The sequence below is a fragment of the Coffea eugenioides genome, chromosome 1 (genome assembly GCF_003713205.1).
Source record: "Coffea eugenioides isolate CCC68of chromosome 1, Ceug_1.0, whole genome shotgun sequence".
Lineage (NCBI taxonomy): Eukaryota > Viridiplantae > Streptophyta > Magnoliopsida > Gentianales > Rubiaceae > Coffea > Coffea eugenioides.
Window position 1 is genome coordinate 2,579,914 of NC_040035.1, and position 20,363 is coordinate 2,600,276.

The following is a 20,363-nucleotide window of genomic DNA, read 5'->3' on the forward strand; positions in this document are numbered from 1 at the left end:
CTATTCACTTATCACTGAATCTGATATGCATTCAAATGTATTATATTTAATGTTTAACAATTCAATAAATTAATGGATTCAAATTTCATATTTCAAACTTTAGTTTTATTAAATGCACCTAAGTATCAATCAAGTTCCTATAACTTCATGGCATAATCCTATTGCCATTTCTAGCTCAAACACTAATATTTTTGCATGAGCTTCAATGTTGATTAACTTGTCAATTGTTTCCAATTTTTTTGCGGTCATTTACTATTTTTATGCGTCTAATTAGAAGTATGAGAAGAGATATGTACCTTGACAGATTTTTAGCAAAAAATTAACATATTAATTACTGCAACTCTTTTCAACGATCGAATATGTACGGAGCCACAACGTTAAATTACTCATTTGATATCTTCACACTAAATAAGAATGACTGGCTTGGGATGTTATTCAGAAATAGAGTGCAATTTAGGTAAGTATAATTGTAAAATCTAAAATTTTTGTTGTCATTCGTGATTTATGAAATTTTTTTTCTAAAAAGCTCCCAATAAATGAAAATGTTTACTACTATTATACCTTCAGTCACACCTCACATTTCCAAAATATTGTCATTAAACACTTTGCAGATAATTAATTGATGTATTTGAATCACCACTTTTATTCTTTTCAATTACATAATGAATACAAAATTTTGCCAGTGATAATCTCAGTCTCAAATAAACATCCTCTTTTAATGTAATCTCAAATTAATTCAACTCTATCGTCTATAACCAAATCTCAAAAGAATTCAGTTCTTGTTTAAATTGAAGGCCTCATTTTGCAAATGAATTTTTTGAATATTTGTCTAAAACTTTAATGTAGAATTGCAGGAAAAATTTTTAAAGTGTATAAAATTTTAGATATGTTGAAGTGTATAGTTTAAAAATTTTGAAAAGTTTTTTTGAGGTTATTGTAGTTAAACCTTTTAAAAAATTTGTAAAAATCAAATTTGGCCAAAATCTTGTTTGCCAAACATGCCAAACACGCCGTAGGCCTCGTTTGTCAAATGAATTTTTTTGGTGTTTATTTAAAATTTTACTGTAATTTCCTGTAGAAGTTATAGAAAAAATTTTTGAAATGTAAATTTTTGAATATTTTGAAGTGTATAGTTTAAAAACTTTGGGAAATTTTTTGAGATTAGTAATATTTAAAGTTTTTAAAAAATTTGTAAAAGACAAATTTGGCAAAAAACTTAATTGCCAAACAGGCCTGTAATTTTCTAAAGAAAAACTTTTATATTTTTCGTATATGTATATTTTAATTAATTTTTTAACATATCAAATCAAATTGTTACAATATATAATTTTTTTAAAGTAAAAATTATAAAAAATAGTAATCTAGACTAGACCTTGTTCTATTCACGTTCTATTCAGTATCAACCCGTGACTTGAGTACCCAATACCCATACCCATATTCAAACACCAATGATTACCCAACCCCCTCAACGTTCACTTTCCTCGGACTTCACTCCCCTCGTTCAAATCCACTTCATTCACTCCCCGAAATTCCGCGTTCCCGCCTAGAAATATTTTCAAATTCACATTAAAAAACTCGCACCAAAAAAAGGGAAGAAGAAGCTCTCCTTTTCAAAAACAATACCCCATTTCCTTCACCTTCTTCCCTTATCCCCTCAAAAAACCCTTTCTACTCTTTCCCCATTTTCCACAAATCTCTTCCATCGTTCTTGACCTAATTCTTTCACCTCCGAAATGGGGAAGAGGAAGGGTTCATCGACGCCGGCAGCTTCGAGGGAGAAATCTAGGGCTTCTTCTTTTTCTTCTTCGGTAGAGAAGAAGTCGAAGCGACAAAGAATGAAAGTTGAGTCGGTTCCGGCAAATGCGGATAGTGATTTCATGGAGGAGCCGGACGTGGTGGTTGTGTCGGATGACGATGAACGGGAGGATGGAGGTGAGGTCGAGGGAGAGAGCTTGTCTATGTCGCCGGCTGAGAGGAAGACAAAAAGGCGCGTTCTTGCGGAAAATGAGGAGGAAGGTGATTTTCGGTTTCTTGGTGAGCCTGTTGCTGACAAGGAGGCTCGTTGTCGGTGGCCTCATCGATATGCAGTCAAGCAAAAGGTCGGAAATGTTTTGGTTTATTGTTTATAATCGACAGCTATGGATTTGTACATGTGTTTACCTGTGAAGTGTAGATGAACTTAATCTGAAAAGGGATATCTTTTAGGATTCTTCATTTTTTTCCTGAGAGTAAGGTTTTATTCTCCATTTTTTGCGTATTCTGAAAAAATTAGGGCTTTTTTAAAAGGGTTCTGGACATTCTTTATTGTGATTATATTTGCAAGTACGTTGAATGTGAATAAAGTTTCATGTCTTTCCTGATACAAAGCTGGTTTTTGGCTGTTTTTGTAAGTAATAAAGAACAAGGACTTTTTGTTTTTTCCAAAGAAACATTTGAGACGATGTCAACTTTTTGGTCTTTTTACTATGATACAAATCAGTAGGCGCGCTAGCACATGTAACCAAGTGCTGGAAATATTGTCCGTGTAGTATGTCAGATATGGAGCTAGTTTGGAGTATTAAAAGGGTATTGATAGCTGGCCAGATTATACTGAATAAGCTCAAGTGCCTTTCAACATGGACGCCTTGAAAACTAATGTTAGCAGTTCCCTGGGTTTCTTCGCAAGTCTCTGTTTTATTCTTAAAATCTCACTGCTGAGGTTAACATACAATTTTTAACCGTTCTATGGACATTGGGATTGTATTTCCTTCAGTTGTTTGCTAGTGTAAAAAGTTGTCTTTTGGATCATGCCAAGTTTGTCCATTGGTCTTACGCTTTAAACTCGTTCTTTTATCTTTAGGTGAACATACAATTTTTAACCGTTCTATGGACATTGGGATTGTATTTCCTTCAGTTGTTTGCTAGTGTAAAAAGTTTTGTCTTTTGGATCATGCCAAGTTTGTCCATTGGTCTTACGCTTTAAACTCGTTCTTTTATCTTTAGGTGAATCTATATGTTTTTCATTCTGAGTCTATCTCTTTTGGGTAGAAAACTTTGGCTTTCGCATAATGCTTTGGTTTTAGTTACTTGTCACTATAAAATCTTTATCTGGCTTATTCGAAGTTTGATAATTAGTGTATCCTTCTGCGAGTATGGGTTTTACATACTTAATGGGGGATTACTCATCTTGGCTAAGATTAATTTTGTCCACAACCTGCACGAACTCAATGGGAACTTTTAGACGAGCAAAAAATACTTTTCAAGTGGATTCTGCGCAAACAATTTTTCCATTAGCTCCCTTTAGCAAATAGGAGGCTGTATGTTGTCATTGTTTTATCTTTCTGATAATTAGTATCCTTTCTTTTAGTGAATCTTTATGAACTAATAGTTAAATAAAGGTAATTGTTGTTCTTGAAAGAGCCTTAGTATGAAATACTTTTGGTTGGATCTAAGTGTAGGAGATACCCCAAACATGAACTAAAAATGGTTTGGTTTTGTGTCATTCAAACAAAACTTGTTCATGCTATCAGCTATAATCATCATGCTGAATGTTGATGTGCACAAATTTAATTTGAATTTTTGGCTGAGTTAATGAGCTAATTGTTTTGGTTATACAGAGGAAACAAAATGCAGTTTTAAAAGACTCAAAAGGGTGAGTATATGGTTGTTGACTATTTGATTTTCTCATTCTAGTTCTACTTATTAGAACTGTTTGCATTTAAATTGTTGTTCTTTAATTGCTTGCATTTTTTTTTCTATTCACTTGGAAAGTGAGGATGACTCTGAAGAATTTATCGATGCTAAAAGACACTTCACTCAAGCAGAAGTTGATGGGCAGATTTTTAACTTGGAAGATGATGCTTATGTACAGGTACAGGAACTTTGCTTCCTTTTTCTAGTAAATGGAAGAGTTTGCTAGTATGACATTTTGAGTGGGCTAGGTCTAGTCATACCAAATCAAAACCTATCTAGTCTAGGGGTGAGCTGCACATATCGTGTTTTCTGTCCAGGTTTTTAGCATCTGTCATGGGTGTGCAATGAGCTTAATGTAAGATTCATCTCTTGCTCCTGCATTTACTTTTTCCAGTGCTGTTATGTAACAAGGAAATAATCTGTTCTCAGTATAAATATGTAGTTGTTGTCATATCTTGAAACTCGAATGCTATGTGATCTTTTTAACTTATGATTGTTAAGATTGAGTAATGATTTTGGAGAAGTAAAAGGAGGGTTTTAAGTTTGTTTACTTGGACTGAGATATCCAGCTTTTTTAAATGGTCTCAGATATCATAGACCATGTCGTGTTCCAAAACTTATGAGATTTTGTGGATGTGGCATCGTTTCTATTTCTTTCAACTGTCTGAATTCTACGGGATTCATTATCTTTCCGGAAAATTTAATGTGAATTTCCTACCCATAAATATCAGAACTTTTTGTGGGTCTTTTGTTAATCTTGTTATGTATTGCAGGTGATCCTGGTGGCTTAGCGTTTTTGCATTGAAGATTGTATAATCAAGGCCTAGATATTTTTTTCTTATAAGTTGATTCTAGTTTTTTCTTTCTTTCTTTTTTTGGTTTCAATTTTCCCTTTGCTGAAAGCTGCTTTTAGAGGTTTTTGTTTTTATCTGTGAATTTAAATTATTTTAACCATCAGAAAGCTATTCGTGAGAAACAACTCTAGAGATTTTTTTTCCACTGTACTTTTGCTTTTGAAATTGAGACAAAAATACCTTTTCAGGATTTAAACAGCTTGGAGAGTCATTTTTTAGTTATAATCTTTTGAAATGTGCCATTTATGGAGTATAACAGGCTAATACCATACTTGGAGGAAATTTGAAAGAGAAAATAAATTTTATATTGTTGAGAGTTGCCTTCTTTGACAACTTTGTTAGCCTGGATTTCATTGTCTTGGTTTTGCCGGTATTTTGAATCACTTGTATCCAAATCTGGTTCAGAAAGTTGTTTAATTCTTGCCTAATTAACATGCTGTCACAAGGCTGAAGAAGGTAAAAGAAATTACATCTGCAAAATAGTGGAGATGTTTGAGGGAACTGATGGCATGCCGTATTTCACTGCTCAGTGGTTTTACAGGGCCGAGGATACTGTAAGGCTTGACAATCATTCCTTTAAATATCTGTATTTTCAATTTCCATTTTCTGAATTATACTGCCACTTCCTGTGGTCAGATCATTACAGAATGTCATGTCTTTATAGACGAAAAGCGAGTATTCTTTTCTGAAGTCAAGAATGACAATCCTTTGGACTGTCTGGTTAAGAGACTTAGGATCGTCCGGCTGCCACCAAATGTATGCTGACTTACCTAAGAAACGTCTTTTCAACTTTGAGCTTCTGTAAACCTTTTTAACAGGACCGGCTGCTATTTCAGATGGATTTGGAATGCAAGGATGCTGCAAAATCAAATTGTGACTATTATTATGACATGATGTTCTTACTGCCTCACTGCACGTTTATGAGCTTGCCGCCTGGTAACCTTTTTTCCTTTATATATTGTCAGCAACAAATTACTCTTTCTTTTTTCACAAACTTTTTAGTGTAAAGTTTTGGATGATATTTATTTTGTCCAGAGAATAATGGAGCTGGAAGTGATTCTGGCTCTACAATATCGAGTGAAGCTGATGCTGCTGGAGCAGTGGTTAGTGGTGTAGAGGTCTCCCAAGAAGCAAACCACTTGGAGATGAGGCTACTGGACCTGTATTCAGGCTGTGGGGCAATGTCCACTGGACTTTGCCTGGGAGCTAATAGCACTGGTGTTAAGCTTGTTACCGTAAGGACAATAAGTTTTCTTGAACTTCTTACTAGTTGTTATGTCGTTCTTTACTATTAAAATAACTTCTCAATGCAGAAATGGGCAGTTGATATAAACAAGTATGCATGTGAAAGTCTAAAATGGAACCATCCGGAGACTGAGGTGTATATTGCTCCCTATGGTTTTGTATCCATTATTTCTATATTTATAACCTTGTTCAGGATACATTTTTCTTCTTGATAATTTCTTTTTGATTAAGGTACGAAATGAATCTGCCGAGAACTTTTTGCTTTTGATTAAGGAGTGGGAGAGGCTTTGTGTCTCTTATGCATTAGTAGAAAGCAATGTTCTACCACATCCGTATGTTAACTCGTCAAATGAGCAAGTAGATGAAGTTGGTGGAGATGATGAAGATGACGATGTTGATGATAGTGATGGTAATAGTTCTGAAGTTTTTGAAGTCAAAGAGGTATTGGCTATGTGCTATGGGGATCCAAAAGAGAGTGGTACTGTTGGACTTTACTGTAAGGTATACTTGTTGGATTATCAGTGTACCTTTATATCTCTATCTTGCCTTTTTAAACATTTTCAATTAGCTTTGGCTTGTAGTAATGTCTCTAAAATGCAATTTAGATTCGCTGGAAAGGTTATGGACCAGATGATGAAACATGGGAGCCTATAGACGGTTTAAGGTAGGCATTAAATCTGGTTTGCTTAGTGATTTCTTGATGTTATTTGTTTCCTTGAAACAATCACTGACCTTCTATACGTGTTTCTTAGTGATTGTCAAGAGAAGGTGAAGGAATTCGTCACTAAAGGTTACAAAAGAAAGATTTTGCCTTTGCCTGTAAGTTCAAACATCTTCCAAAGAGATGTGAAGTACACTGGACTACTGCAGATTATGTTATCTAATTTGTTGGTTTCTTGATGTCTTGCAGGGAAATGTCGATGTTATATGTGGGGGCCCTCCTTGCCAAGGAATAAGTGGGTTTAACCGATTTCGGAATACAGACCAACCATTACAAGATGAAAAAAATAAGCAGCTTGCCGTCTTCATGGATATTGTGGCTTTTCTAAAGCCTAGATTTGTGTTGATGGAAAATGTTGTTGATTTGATTAAGTTTTCCAAAGGGTATCTTGGGAGGTATGCTTTTGCTCGGCTTCTTGCTATGAACTATCAAGCACGACTTGGAATGATGGCTGCTGGTGCTTATGGTCTCCCACAGTTTAGAATGCGTGTCTTTATGTGGGGTGCTGTTCCTAAAGAGGTGATACTCAGTTTTTCTTTTTCTTATTTATTTATTCAGGTTTCAAGGCGTCTTTTCTCTCTCATTAGCAGTACTTACTCTTCTATTAATGCAGAAGTTGCCTCAGTACCCATTGCCTACCCATGATGTCGTTGTGAGAGGGGTTGTTCCCAAGGAATTTGAGGTAGGCTATGGATGGTAGAAAAATATTATACAATTTGATTTTTGCTTCTTTATTAGCCTAAATCTTCTGTGTCAATGTAGTCCAATACTGTAGCTTATGAAGAAGGTTCAAAAGTTGAATTGGAGGAGGAGCTTTTTCTTGAAGATGCTATTTCTGATCTTCCACCGGTATATATTGCCAATACTAAGCTTTTTTCAATTAATGTATGCCTCTAATGTTCCTTATATGCTTAAAACTCTCTCTTTATCTTGCAAACTTAACATTTAGGTTGAAAATGACGAGCCACGAGATGAAATGCCATATGGTGGTGCGTCCAAGACTGAATTTCAAAACTTCATCAGATTGAGGAAAGATGGTAAGTTCATATTTCTTTATTTCTCCTTGAAGTACTTCTGGATTTATAATTTTCAATGCCTTATTTTAAACTTGGAATTCTTGCCTTGTCTTGGTGAGCATGGTAACGTGATTCTAATGGATGCTAAAAAATTTATCCAACATTTTTGATCCAGAGCAAACAATACACGTTTGCTGGTGCTTAAAAGTTTCCAGCTATATTTGTCATTCATTGTTTATGTTGTGAAAAAAGTTGGTTTACCAACTAAGCATCGAACTATTTACATTCTTAAATCTGGAATGTAATACTTAAATCCATGAAACTAAAAGTACTTTGTTTTATAGGTTTCCTTTTTCTATGGCTTTTAGCTTGTCTTAATTGAGCACAGCATGGATTACGTTCTGATACAGGTTCTCTGCGTAGTTTGAGTTTGAAAAGTTATTGAATGTCGTCTTTCACATTATTTTTTCTTTCTGATGCAGAAATGCCAGGTAGTCTAGGCTTTGGATTAGAAGTAGCTCCACATTTGCTGTATGACCATCGGCCGCTCCAACTAAATAGGGATGATTATAGTCGGGTGTGTCAGATTCCCAAGAAGAAGGTATATTTTAGTTCGTTAGTCTTTTTCATTTTTATGTTTTTTTTTCCCTAGTCAAAGGACCTTCTCATGTATTTATGCTTTTCAGGAGCTCTTGTTATGTAAATTGTCAATTGAATACTACCTGCTTCTGAACTATTTGTACCATGGTTGCTAGGGTGCAAACTTTAGAGATTTGCCTGGTGTAAGAGTCCGTGCTGATAACAAGGTGGAATGGGATCCAGATATAGAGCGTGTCTATCTGCCCTCAGGAAAACCTTTGGTACGACTTCTTGAATTTCTATATTATGCAGATCAGCATGTATTTGTTTATTTCTTCATTGATAATCCTTACCCCAGTGAGTTGCTTGTGCAGGTACCTGATTATGCTATGACTTTTGTTGGTGGATCTTCATGCAAGTAATCTTCATTTCTCTTCTATGTTTCTCAAATTGCTTGTTTGATGAATTTTTTTTTGTTGGCTTTTCACACAACTATTTTTTCATGCCATTTAGGCCGTTTGGACGATTGTGGTGGAATGAGACAGTACCTACAGTTGTCACACGAGCAGAACCTCACAATCAGGTACTGTTGTTGTCACTTTCTAATTTAATTGAATATTCTGGTTTGCTGTTTTATACTTCACCGCATGATGAATCTTCTTTGGACTTTGTCAGACCATATTGCATCCAAAGCAAGACAGAGTCCTTACAATCCGAGAGAACGCCAGACTCCAAGGATTTCCTGATTATTACAAACTTTTTGGCCCCATTAAAGAAAGGTAAAAGCTGAGGAACAATTATGTTTCTGACATATTTAGGCATTCTATAGAGTACGTGCTAATATGATCCTCAGGTTCTCTCAATCCTTGTTACACCCTCGAATAAAACAAACTACCTCTTGGCCTCATACTTAGTCTTTTTCCATTAGTTAGAATTTGTAGATATATGTTGAAACGAGGGAAAAAAATTGCAGTAGCAGTGGGTTTGTCCTGTCAGAGTGAAAGAAAATTAGACCCCAAAAAGTTTTTCCCTTTCACCTGTTCTCATAATGACAGTGAGGATTTAGGACATGTTGCTGACGAATATGGCAATGCATGGGTTGTGTGATAAAATGGTGAACAGGTTGTAGAACTCTTAAAATTAGCTTAATTTTGAGATGGAAGTGTTCAATGTATTGCATCTAGATTTCACTGTGAAAGTAAAATATCAACTCAACTAGACAGAGGCTTTTCAGTAGTATTAGTCACCTAGTTTCGCAAAATCTGGGACCTTCTGCACTTCAGATAATCTGTGAGCCAAATTCCAAATGGTGTCTACTTAGTGTGCAGAGCACAAGTTACTCAGCTTCTGTTTCTTCATGAGTTTGGTCATTGTCAATAGGCCTATGTTCAATAGGCCTATGTTGCTACATGTTTGAGATGTTATTTATAAAGCAATTAGTTGCTGATTTGCTTGACTGCATCGTGATTATATGTTCAAGAAAGTAAGCCATGTTCATTATCCTGAAATTTTGATTGGCTTATTTGGTAATCAACAATAGTATAATACCTCCTATGTGAACACGGAATGGATATCTGTTTGCAATTAGTAAGACTCGATGTTTTATGATACTTCAGGTACATTCAAGTTGGCAACGCAGTTGCTGTGCCTGTTGCTCGCGCTTTAGGATTTTCTTTAGCTTTGGCTTTGAAGGGTTTGTCAGGCGACGAACCAGTACTGCAATTACCAAAGAGCTTTCCAAATAATGTCGAACTTCCTGCAGAAGTGTCTTCATGAAGGAAGTCAAATTTGTGTTTTTGTAACCCATCCAATACAACACTAAAGTACATGCCATTTATTGGTCACATTTATTGGTTATTTGTCGGAATTGTTCATAATTTGTATAATTTGAGTACCATGTTACTATTATTTACTCCATGAAACAGCATGTGCTGAAAGTAGTACTGCTGAACTCTTGCTGATCAACTGATCCTCACACGTTGTGATGTATGAGCTGAACGTGTTGAAAGAGAAGCATTATCGTGCGAAGCAATGTTCTAGTTTCTATAATTTGATCATTGACAGGTGCGAAGACAGTCATTCTGGGACGCGGGATTGGAGCGGTTGTCAGAACAACCGTTTCGGAAGGTGTAACACTATTTGTACATAGTGTAACATCATCTGTACAAGGTGTAACAATAGAACAATATTTTTGTGAGTCTCACACGGCATGAAAATCGAGTTACAAGATGTGATCTGAGCTGCATAAATTTTTGAAGCTTCATCCAGACCGTCCAGGCCTCTCGTCCGCGATTCTGCCTTGCCTTTCGTCGTCAATGTCAACAATAAGAATTTTGCTTCTCTCTGCTGTCAGTATGCTAGACATTTTCTGTAGCTCGAAACTAGTCTTCATGTGATCTTATTTTGATGGATGTGGTTGTGTTCGAGAATGGAAGCAAATTTGTTTAAATTATTTTGATGGATCTTTTATATTTTGTACTTTTGTTAAATCTAATGATTTTTTAAATTAAATATATTTGTGACATGTTTAATGTATTTTCTATCGTGTTGGACGATTTTTAGTGAGATGATTATTGACTTATGTTTTATCAAAAAAAAAGAAAAAAAACTTAAGTCTTACCAAGCTACTCGCTATTATTTGATCGAAGGGTGAAGTGCCAACAAGACACGTTTCTAAGATTTGTAGGGTTTGTTCTTAGATTGATCATTTAATTGATTATAGATTTTGATTTTGAATAATATCTTTTCTGATATTTTTGATTACTTTTGTACTTTGATTACAGACTTTTCAACGATCAAGAAAGTTTAAATCTGTAATTACTCAAAGAATAACCTTTGCTGATTCTAATTATTCTTTATAATAATTTATATAATCAAATTTTATAAAATAACTGAGAACAAGGTCGTAGTAGTAGAGTTCAAGTGAATTTAGTGACTTTGAAATTGCAATCTGGTATTTGAAAGACACCCGTGATGATCTCTTGAGGATTGATGGTCACCAACTCACCGTTATTATTTTCCCTCCAACAAAACTTTGAAGAAACACAAAAATTCTACCCAGAGATGAGCAAATGAAAAACAGAAAGGGTCAGAAACACAAAATTCTACCCAGAGTAACTCTGACACTTGCCATTTTTGTTTGGATTACTACAATATACTGATGTGAATTCAGATACTCTTGATAGTACTAAAGAAAATACGTGAAGTACCTCATTTAGCAGCAAGGAGTTCAACAACAGAATTTGCTATTCAAATCACCAACTGTTGCATCAACTACAAATACATCTGAATTAGTTTTAGGAAGCAAATTTTTGGGATTTTTTCAATTTGTCGATTGGAAAAGGGGGCAACCGAAGAACAGCTTCCTCAGTCTCAATAGGGTCCGATCTCAATATCTGCAAAGAAACCGGGGTAAAAAAAGAAAACCTGAAATCAGTTTGAACGGTTCAAAACAACAAGGAAAAAGAAAAGAATCAAAATTGACTTACTGGGTCTTTGAGAATTGGCTTAGTGTCATCGAGAGCAGGTCTAAATTGGGGTTTTTTCTGGCCTTTCGTTTCAGTTCCGCCATTGTTGCTCTTGCTCGAAGCCTCTGCTGCTGCTTTCTTCATTCTTTTCTTCAGTTCTTGCTAAGTGGTGGGTTTAACTGGTAGGCGTTGGGCTTCCATTCTATTATGTATAAGCGTGGGCTTTTGTCTAGCTAGGTTGAGAGGATCCAGCATACAGAAAAGAAAAAAAAAAAGAAAAGAAGAAGAAGAACCTAATATAATCATTTGTCTTGAGTCCTGACTTACAAAAAAAAAACCCTTTTCTTTTAACCCTCCCACTATAGACACCTAGGCATGTTAATGGATCAGCTTTTATCCAAATTTAATTCAGATCCAATGTACTTGGATAGAGTTTGGATTTAATTTATCAAATCTAGACACTACTTAGACCCAAATCCTATAAAAGAGTTATGTATTTAGGTAAGATTTGATTTTTTATGATTCATATCCAAATCCAAACCCATACCAAATCTTACCAAACCCATGTATATATAGTTAATATATATATATTAGTAAATTTATAAAATATTTTAATATTTTATGGTCATTGGAAAGAATACAGTAAGATTTTGTGATTATTTTCTTTTTTCAAGTTAATTCTAGTTGTTATTATAATTAGTACAAACTTTTTCAGAAAAAGGAGAAAAAGTAAAGGCAAATAAATGAAAGATTGGACATAGATATAGTTTAAGTTTTAAAAATAAATCGAAACTGTCGATAATAGTTACTTTTTGAGTTTATAATATTGCATTCAATTTCTTGAATATTAATTTTATTATTTAAAATAAAAATTGGATGATGTTTATATTTTTTGAAATCTGCATATTTTTAATATATTTTTACTTTAGTGTATTAGAAAAATATATCGGGTACCCATTGGATACTCAGATCTAGAAAGGTTTGGATTTGAACTTATTTTTTCAGGCCCATAACGCTTTGGATCTGGATTTACGTCTAACTAAATTTAATGGATGTGAATCTAGTTCAAAAGGATTCAACCTAAACCCTACCCATTGAAATATCTAAACACCTCTACCCATTGAAATATCTAGACACCTCTAGTAGAGCATCCAATGAATGCCCAACATTTGTTATGTGATTTTCAGTGGTAGCATGGTTTTGCATTTGAAATTGCATCCATTCAACTCTCCTACCATAAATTCCGGCATCTATCTAATTTGAATTGTAACAAGTTCATTTGGATATCCACACAGTTGAATTATTTTCCCCCATAAAATGCAGCTCTCAAAGATGATCTTTTGAAATTTGAATTTTTGAAATTTATATGAGAATTTGCAAGAGAGACTGTGTTGAAAAATTCAATTCAAGAACTATTTGTTTGGATAGTGTATTATTTGAAATATTATTTGGAATAATTACTGTATCATTTTTTGTGATGTGATGTATGTGAGATAAAAAGGTGGTTGGAAATATAAAAAAATGGGTTGGAAAATGTGTCTATGATGTAAGCGAAATATTATTTGGAATAATTGAGGTATCCAAACAAATTACTTTCTGGTGCTTATCTGGGCATGGTTTCAATACTGCCATTATTAGGGGTGGGCAAAATTATCCGCTAACCCGAAAACCCGTCATATCTGATCCGATCCGATCCGAAAATTAGGATATCCGATTTTTATTATTTGATCGGGTCAAAAGAGGGTCGGGTATCCGCTAAGATGCGGTGCGGGTTAGGGTCACATAATTAAAAATTCGCGGGTACCCGATCCGCCCCACATATATATATATTTTATTTTTATTTTTATACACACACTATAAAATAATAAGTTAGAACTAAGTAATTAATTTTATTGAACAAATTACATTACAAATATGAGAGACTATAGTTTATTTACAAGATTCATTTGTAAAGCTCATGATCTTATATTTTATAGAAAAAAGTTTAATTAATGTGGAATATATATATTAAAAATTGTGCTACTTATTTCAAACTTTTATTGATTTTGAATTCTTTTAATTTTTTTCCTTTATCTTATATTCTCTTCGTATGCTTGTTTCTTGGTGGGAAACCTTTTTTTAGAAAAAAAAAATTATTAAATCTTAGATGAATGTCTAAAATATAAAATTAAATTGGTATAAATTATTTTTTTTAAAAAATTAAATGATAAACGGGGCGGGGCGGGTACCCGCTGATCCGACCCTATCTCAGTGGGTACCCGTTATAGGGTACCCGCTGATATGCGGGGCGGGTAAGGGTCAGAAAATAGCTGACCCGCAAGGTGCGGGTCGGGTCAGCCAAATGGTGAATAGGGCGGGTACCCGACCCGCGCCCACCCCTAGCCATTATCCTATGTTACTTGTTGACTAGTTGGAACAAAAGATCCTGTAGAATTTAGGTAGATTTTTTTCCCCAACAGGTTGGTAGTTAATTGTACAATAAAATTTATGTGTAGGTTGATCCCTCTCAGACAAGCTAGATATTGAAGATTAAGAAATTATTTGTGGCTCCCGTATATATGTTCCACAAAATGAAGTTCAAACTGAAACAGTAAGCATAGTGAACCTTTTGAGGCTATGCCTTCAAGGGCTCAATATGAAGTCTGACTGTTGACCTGTCTGATGATCTCATAGCTCTTAAATGACTCTGCAAATCTGCATCTCTGGATAGACAAATCCAATTGTTATTGACATCTTGATACTTGATCTCATAACTTTCACCACTCAGGTTGAGCCGTTTCTTTATCGCATCTCTGAGTTGCATCAGTCCAGATGAAAGAGAGAGCTGAAACTTTATCATGACTTCTTTGTATGTTGCCTTTATTGTCATGAGGCTTTCATTTTGCTTTGTCATAGCTTGTGGCATAGGAGGTGAAGCAGAAGTAGCAACTTCCTCAGGAATCTGATTGGTGCATGGCTCAACAGCAAGTCTGATTGTTGGGTTTTCCTGTGGTTTCATGATAGTCACACAATTATGCAAATCATTGTCGCTGGTCAATGGAATCCATTCATTGGGCTCAGCTAGACACTTGATGTCAAAGCTGTCACTACTTAACTTGAACTGCTTCATGACTTCATTTTTCAGTTCCATCAATTTTGAAGAAAGGGAAACCTGAAGCTCTACAGTCTCCTCTTTATATGTTGCCTTTATGGTCATGATCCTCTCTTTCTGCACTGGATTTATCTGCAGCATAGGGCTCCCAACAGAATCCCTGGAACTTTCAAGGTGTTGATTCTGAGTAGGCTCAAGAAGAACTTTGATTGTATTCTTCCTTTGTGACATCATATCAAACATCAACTTCTGCAAGTCCACATCATTGGATACTAAAATGCAGTTATTATCTTCCTTTTGATACTTGATCTCAAAACTTCCAGTTGTCAAATTTAACCTCTTTGTCACTTCTTTCTCAAAATCCATTATCCCTGATGAGAGAGAGAGTGGAAACTTAATCATGTCTTCCTTAAATGCTGCCTTTATCATAATTGTGCCTTCATTTTCTGGTGCTGGTGGTGCCTTTATACTCTCATTCTGCACTGGATTTATCTGCAGCATGGGGCTCCCAACAGAATCCCTGGAACTTTCAAGGTGTTGATTCTGAGTAGGCTCAAGAAGAACTTTGATTGTATTCTTCCTTTGTGACATCATATCAAACATCAACTTCTGCAAGTCCACATCATTGGATACTAAAATGCAGTTATTATCTTCATTTTGATACTTGATCTCAAAACTTCCAGTTGTCAAATTTAACCTCTTTGTCACTTCTTTCTCAAAATCCATCATCCCTGATGAGAGAGAGAGTGGAAACTTAATCATGTCTTCCTTAAATGATGCCTTTATCATAATTGTGCCTTCATTTTCTGGCGCTGATGGTGCCTTTATACTCTCGTTCTGCACTGGATTTATCTGCAGCATAGGGCTCCCAACAGAACCCCTGGAAATTTCAAGGTGTTGATTCTGAGTAGGCTCAAGAAGAACTTTGACTGTATTCTTCCTTTGTGACATCATATCAAACATCAATTTCTGCAAGTCCACATCATTGGATACTAAAATGCAGTTATTATCTTCCTTTTGATACTTGATCTCAAAGCTTCCAGTTGTCAAATTTAACCTCTTTGTCACTTCTTTCTCAAAATCCATTATCCCTGATGAGAGAGAGAGTGGAAACTTAATCATGCCTTCCTTAAATGCTGCCTTTATCATAATTGTGCCTTCATTTTCTGGTGCTGGTGCTGCAGGGTGAGAAACAGAAGTAGTGCCTTCATCAGGAGGTAAATCAGAACGTGCTTGGTCTCTATTACGTGTTCTCTTATTGTGGTTTTCAAATTCTCCTACATCTTCGTGAGAAAGGGAACGATCAGCTTTTCTCTTGTTGGTCTGTCTATCAATGCTACGCTCTCTGCATAACTGCTTTTCTTCATGTATGACAACTGTAAAAATGAGAATTTGAATCAAGATTAATACCAGGTGATCTTGTCAGCCATATAAGCAAATGAACAATGCAGTCATACTGAAAGCTAGGTTCAAATTCAAGATAGCAAACTCACTATCAGACATACACTCAGCATCTTCAAGTTGCCTTCTTGACTGGTTTCTGAGAACCTTCAATCCTGGTGCCTTTACCATGTCTTCATTATTTTGAAGAACAGGAAGATTGTCCTGTGTTCGTACATTCTCACATTTGTTATGTGAGAATCTCAGCAACGGTTGAGATCCGGTTGTTGCACACATTTCCAAAGATTCATCCAGTCTATCAAGTTTAATTATGTTCAAAGGTGTATCCGCCCCTGATTCTTGTACAGATGCAACCTTGAAACTCTGAAAGTTCTGCTGTACTGCAGCTAAAAAAGCTTTCAAGAGGGTCCATGGTTTCCCATAAGAAGGTTGGTAGGGGCACAGAAAAAACTCTAGCACATAAACTTCATTTCCTGTGGATCTACTTTGCAGACAGACAGCAAAAGAGCCAGTTAAGTTAACTTTGCGTGCACTAAGTACTAGGGGGTACTCATCAATACTTAACTGTTTCACATCTTTGCAGAAGCATGAAGCACCAGATGTAAATGCACTCCAGACAACACTTTGTCCTTTCTTTAAGCCAAACTGAATGCAATCCTTTTGGAAGGAGGAAACCTTCTTGACTGACATAACTGATCCCCTTTCACTTGTGCACATGACACTTTCATTATGGTTCTCTCCAGTGCTTGTGAACCAGGTCTGAGCAAAACGTATACAGTGTGCATGACAGAATGCATTCAAACCGTTCTCAATTTGACTGAGGTCAAATTCATGCTGAGAAATCTGCTTTGGACATTATCAGTAAGAAAAGGAATCATACAGTACGAAAAGTGAGTCAGCAATAAAAGAACTTAACTGATATATGTGAAAAAAATGTGGTTAGATGCAGTCACCACTTACTCTATCCTTGTGAAGTGACAAATGTGCATCACAAATCCTCAGTCCTACGGCCTGCAGGAAAGAATATAACTATCACTATACATTTTTGAGATTATCATAGCGAAATGATTTCAGAAATTGGAATGAAATTTTCTATTAAGACTTGTAGCATGCAATGCAGGTAAACATGACAGCTTTATGACCGGATTCAACTATACAAGAACCCAACAAGAACAGTACTAACACAGAATCCTATCTGATGGATGTGAAGCTGAAACCCCTTTGCTATTTAAGGGGGATCTTCACTAACGGGGGATCTTCACAGGATCATCATGCCAGCCATACAGCATAGTAATTGAAACATAAACAAGTCAAATAGAAAGTTCTTGTTCTTCACATGAAAAGTTTTCCAACACCATGAGTTATAGCTCAGACCATAGATCATAGCTTAGACTTGAATAAGTCATTGTTATAGTGCGAAAGCAAGAATTCATAAGAACTTTCACTATCATAGAGTTCAGCAGAAGCTATGCCACTTCAAATATCCTCCACTTCAAGCCAGAGATGTCAATTATGCACAAAATAGATAGCTTCAGCTCAGAAAAACTCCAATTATTTGATGACAGCTGACATTGCAGGAAATGTGTTAGCCAAGTTCCAAGAAGGCCTACAGCTAATGTATCTGAAAATGACTCTGTAGCACAAGAAGTACTGATTACTTCAACTGACAGAACTTTTGCAATCCTTTTGACTTCCTGATTTCATCCAGTGATATGAGAATCTTGCTAAGACAATTTTTCAGGGCATGAAAGTAATGAAATTTGATGACAACCTTTGTAAAAGCTCAATTAGCTGATTCTTTTGAATAAACATATTATTTGCTGGCAGAAAACAAACGAAGAAATGATCTTCGCGTCACTTCCAATTTCTAAAGAACAAGGAGTTACAAAACAGAAAAAGCTCAAAAGAGAAGCTTGTTCCCCTTGCATCCAAGACCAAAACATTTACTACAAGAAAAATTAGCAGGTTTTTTTTAGCAAAATTTACAATAGAAGCACAATTTCCATATGAAGAGAGGAATTAAACATGCTAGTACTTTATCCTTGGTGAATAATGGGTTGAGCTAGAGATCGAACCTTGAAAGCATCATCAATAACTTTTCCAATCGCATCAGTAAAGTAACAATTCCCATCCCAAGAAGTAACCAGCTCAAGCACACCGACGCATTGATCCCTAACTGACTCAAAAACTGGCAAAGCCAAGTATCCATTTACACCACATCTAACAGCAGAATCCCTCAGTTTAAACTCTTTAGATGAGTAACAAGACACATATGGACTAAATTCTGGAACCCCATTTCTAAAAACCCGTCCAACAGGACCAAGCTCTTCTTGACAATCAAGCTCATATCTGTGTTCCAAACAACGCTTCCTATACAAACAGAGTCCTTCGGTGAGCAGACTAATACCAAAAGGAAGATCTGTAGTTTCAAGAAGCTGCTGGGTGCCTATTGTTTTGGGCATCCACAGTTGCACTAAAGTGGGGAAGAGAAAAACATCCAAACCCTCAAGTGCAGATTTGATCTTTTCTTTGATTGCTTCAATCCCTTTGTTGTTGTTGAATTGAATAGATTCATCTTGGCTACAGAAGATCATAAGATGGGAGATGGACTTCTGGTCTGACAGAGAAAGTTGACTTGGCATGAGACTGATGAACTCAGAAACTGAATATCTTCCTCTAAGATCATCACCATGGATGAGTAAAGACTGGTTTTTTTCCATCTTTGATACTGTCTGGGATTGCATTTCCTAGCTTCAAAAATTGTCCTTCAAAGCCCCTCTTTTAGCCAATTAAAAGACTCGAATAAGGGTTGTTGGTTTTTCAATGATCCATAGAAGAAGGATTCCAAAAGGGGTTCAAGAGCTCATCCATGTTGTAGCTTTCTGCCTTCTGTGTATCTGTATAGTGAAATGCAAAGAGTTCAGATTTCAGAATGGTTCAAGAGGTCAAAGTTCAGAAAGACAAAAGCAGACAATGACCCCACGAGTCCATGACAATGACATGTGGTTTGTGGCCTACATTTTCCCAAGGTGCAAACGACAAATCTATGTCACCAAACTCTAGTCATTGCGAGCTGTGGAATGGAAAATGTCCGAAATAGGTCACAGTTCCACAACTTTTCGAAAGAAAATCTGACACGTCCAGCGCTGGACAAAGTATACGCGTCCATCCCCAAAATTTTGCTTAAAAGAATTTTCACGCGATTCAATTCGGTACGAGAAGAATTTGGTGAGGGTGCGCTGTTTGTGGGATGCCCGGGGGACCTTCCCTCCCACATCTAACATTCTTCAATTTGGGTTTAGGGTTTATAGGAGTTTCCTCCTGTCATCAATTAATTGGATGTGGGTTTTTTATGCATCTCCTTAAATTACTCTTCTGAGTCGTTTAGCTGTTAACTTTCTGAATGTTTTTAATTTAATTGGATGTGTGTGTTTCTGTCTATAAGAGAGAGGTCTTTTTTTGAGAGCCTTTAGAATTTCTTATTATTACACTTATGTTTAGTGCTTCTAATTAAGGGTATAAATTAATCATATTATTTGATTCTCAAAATTAGATTTTGCTTGATTTATTTGATTCTATTCGAGTTCCAATTAGAAATATAAATTAATCATGTTATTTGATTTAGACTTGCGAGTAACTGGGTTAAAGGCTCGACTCGAACTCGACATTGATCGAGTTGCCAAGTTCGAGTCGAGTTCGTGTTACTTGATAAGGTAATTGAGTTTAGTTCGAGTGAAAAAAAAATCAAAACTCGAGTATTCGTAATGCGTATTGAGTAGTGTATTTATAATATAATTTTTAATTATTTATTTTAAAATTTTGAAATTTATTAAAAACTAATCTTAAAAATTCAATTGAACTTGATTGAGTTCAATTAAGCTCGATTTTGTCGAGTTCAAGCTCAATTTTAAAGAACTCAATCAGTTTAAATTCGAGTTTGAATATTTTTATTTAGGATAAAAAATCTCAGCGGCCATTAAACTATTGGTGGGATCATGTTTTGGCCATTGAACTATTTTTTTGTCAATAATTGGCTACTAAATAATTTAATCCGTGATCATTTAGTCGTTAATTGCTCTTAAGTTCTGAAATTAGTATTACACGTGGCAATGTCCGGGGCAATTTTGTCCAGCAATTTACTACTCCTATTAGGTAGTGACTGCTGATCTGGTAAGTAAAGCAAGAGAGGATTGTGGTTTTTGGAAGAAGAGGCAGAGTGAGAGGGAGGGCAGGAGAGGCGGTCCAAAAGACAAAACCAGCGCGAAGGCCCAGCGTCAGCCTCGGATCGGAGGACCAAATCCTCCGATACTCGAAAGT

The 20,363-nt window shown here is 35.7% G+C and overlaps 3 protein-coding genes across 4 annotated transcripts; 1 reads left to right on the forward strand and 2 right to left on the reverse strand.

Moving 5' to 3' along the window:
- Window positions 1-1,617: 1,617 nt before the first annotated feature.
- LOC113750696 (DNA (cytosine-5)-methyltransferase CMT3) lies at window positions 1,618-10,539 on the forward strand. The gene is made up of 21 exons (XM_027294647.1): window positions 1,618-2,099; window positions 3,597-3,631; window positions 3,751-3,850; window positions 4,973-5,080; window positions 5,163-5,282; window positions 5,363-5,462; window positions 5,562-5,761; window positions 5,840-5,905; window positions 6,003-6,272; window positions 6,377-6,435; window positions 6,524-6,590; window positions 6,682-7,011; window positions 7,106-7,174; window positions 7,255-7,341; window positions 7,442-7,529; window positions 7,991-8,109; window positions 8,264-8,368; window positions 8,462-8,505; window positions 8,601-8,670; window positions 8,763-8,866; window positions 9,704-10,539. The coding sequence occupies exons 1-21, from the start codon at window positions 1,734-1,736 to the stop codon at window positions 9,861-9,863; spliced, it is 2,667 nt and encodes an 888-aa protein (XP_027150448.1). The 5' UTR covers window positions 1,618-1,733; the 3' UTR covers window positions 9,864-10,539.
- Window positions 10,540-11,315: 776 nt separating this feature from the next.
- Window positions 11,316-11,795, reverse strand: LOC113783332. The gene is made up of 2 exons (XM_027329437.1): window positions 11,576-11,795; window positions 11,316-11,482 (listed from the first exon to the last, which is right to left on the reverse strand). Exons 1-2 carry the CDS (start codon window positions 11,696-11,698, stop codon window positions 11,384-11,386), a joined length of 222 nt encoding a protein of 73 aa, XP_027185238.1. The 5' UTR covers window positions 11,699-11,795; the 3' UTR covers window positions 11,316-11,383.
- Window positions 11,796-13,977: 2,182 nt separating this feature from the next.
- Window positions 13,978-18,937, reverse strand: LOC113764693 (protein NLP5-like). Of its 2 annotated transcripts, none has more exons than XM_027308671.1 (4): window positions 18,122-18,937; window positions 17,007-17,057; window positions 16,151-16,889; window positions 13,978-16,021 (listed from the first exon to the last, which is right to left on the reverse strand). In XM_027308671.1, the coding sequence occupies exons 1-4, from the start codon at window positions 18,788-18,790 to the stop codon at window positions 14,169-14,171; spliced, it is 3,312 nt and encodes a 1,103-aa protein (XP_027164472.1). In that variant the 5' UTR covers window positions 18,791-18,937; the 3' UTR covers window positions 13,978-14,168. The 2 variants fall into 2 exon arrangements, with proteins under 2 accessions (XP_027164472.1, XP_027164465.1); XM_027308664.1 differs by having other exon boundaries at window positions 16,139-16,889.
- Window positions 18,938-20,363: the final 1,426 nt, after the last annotated feature.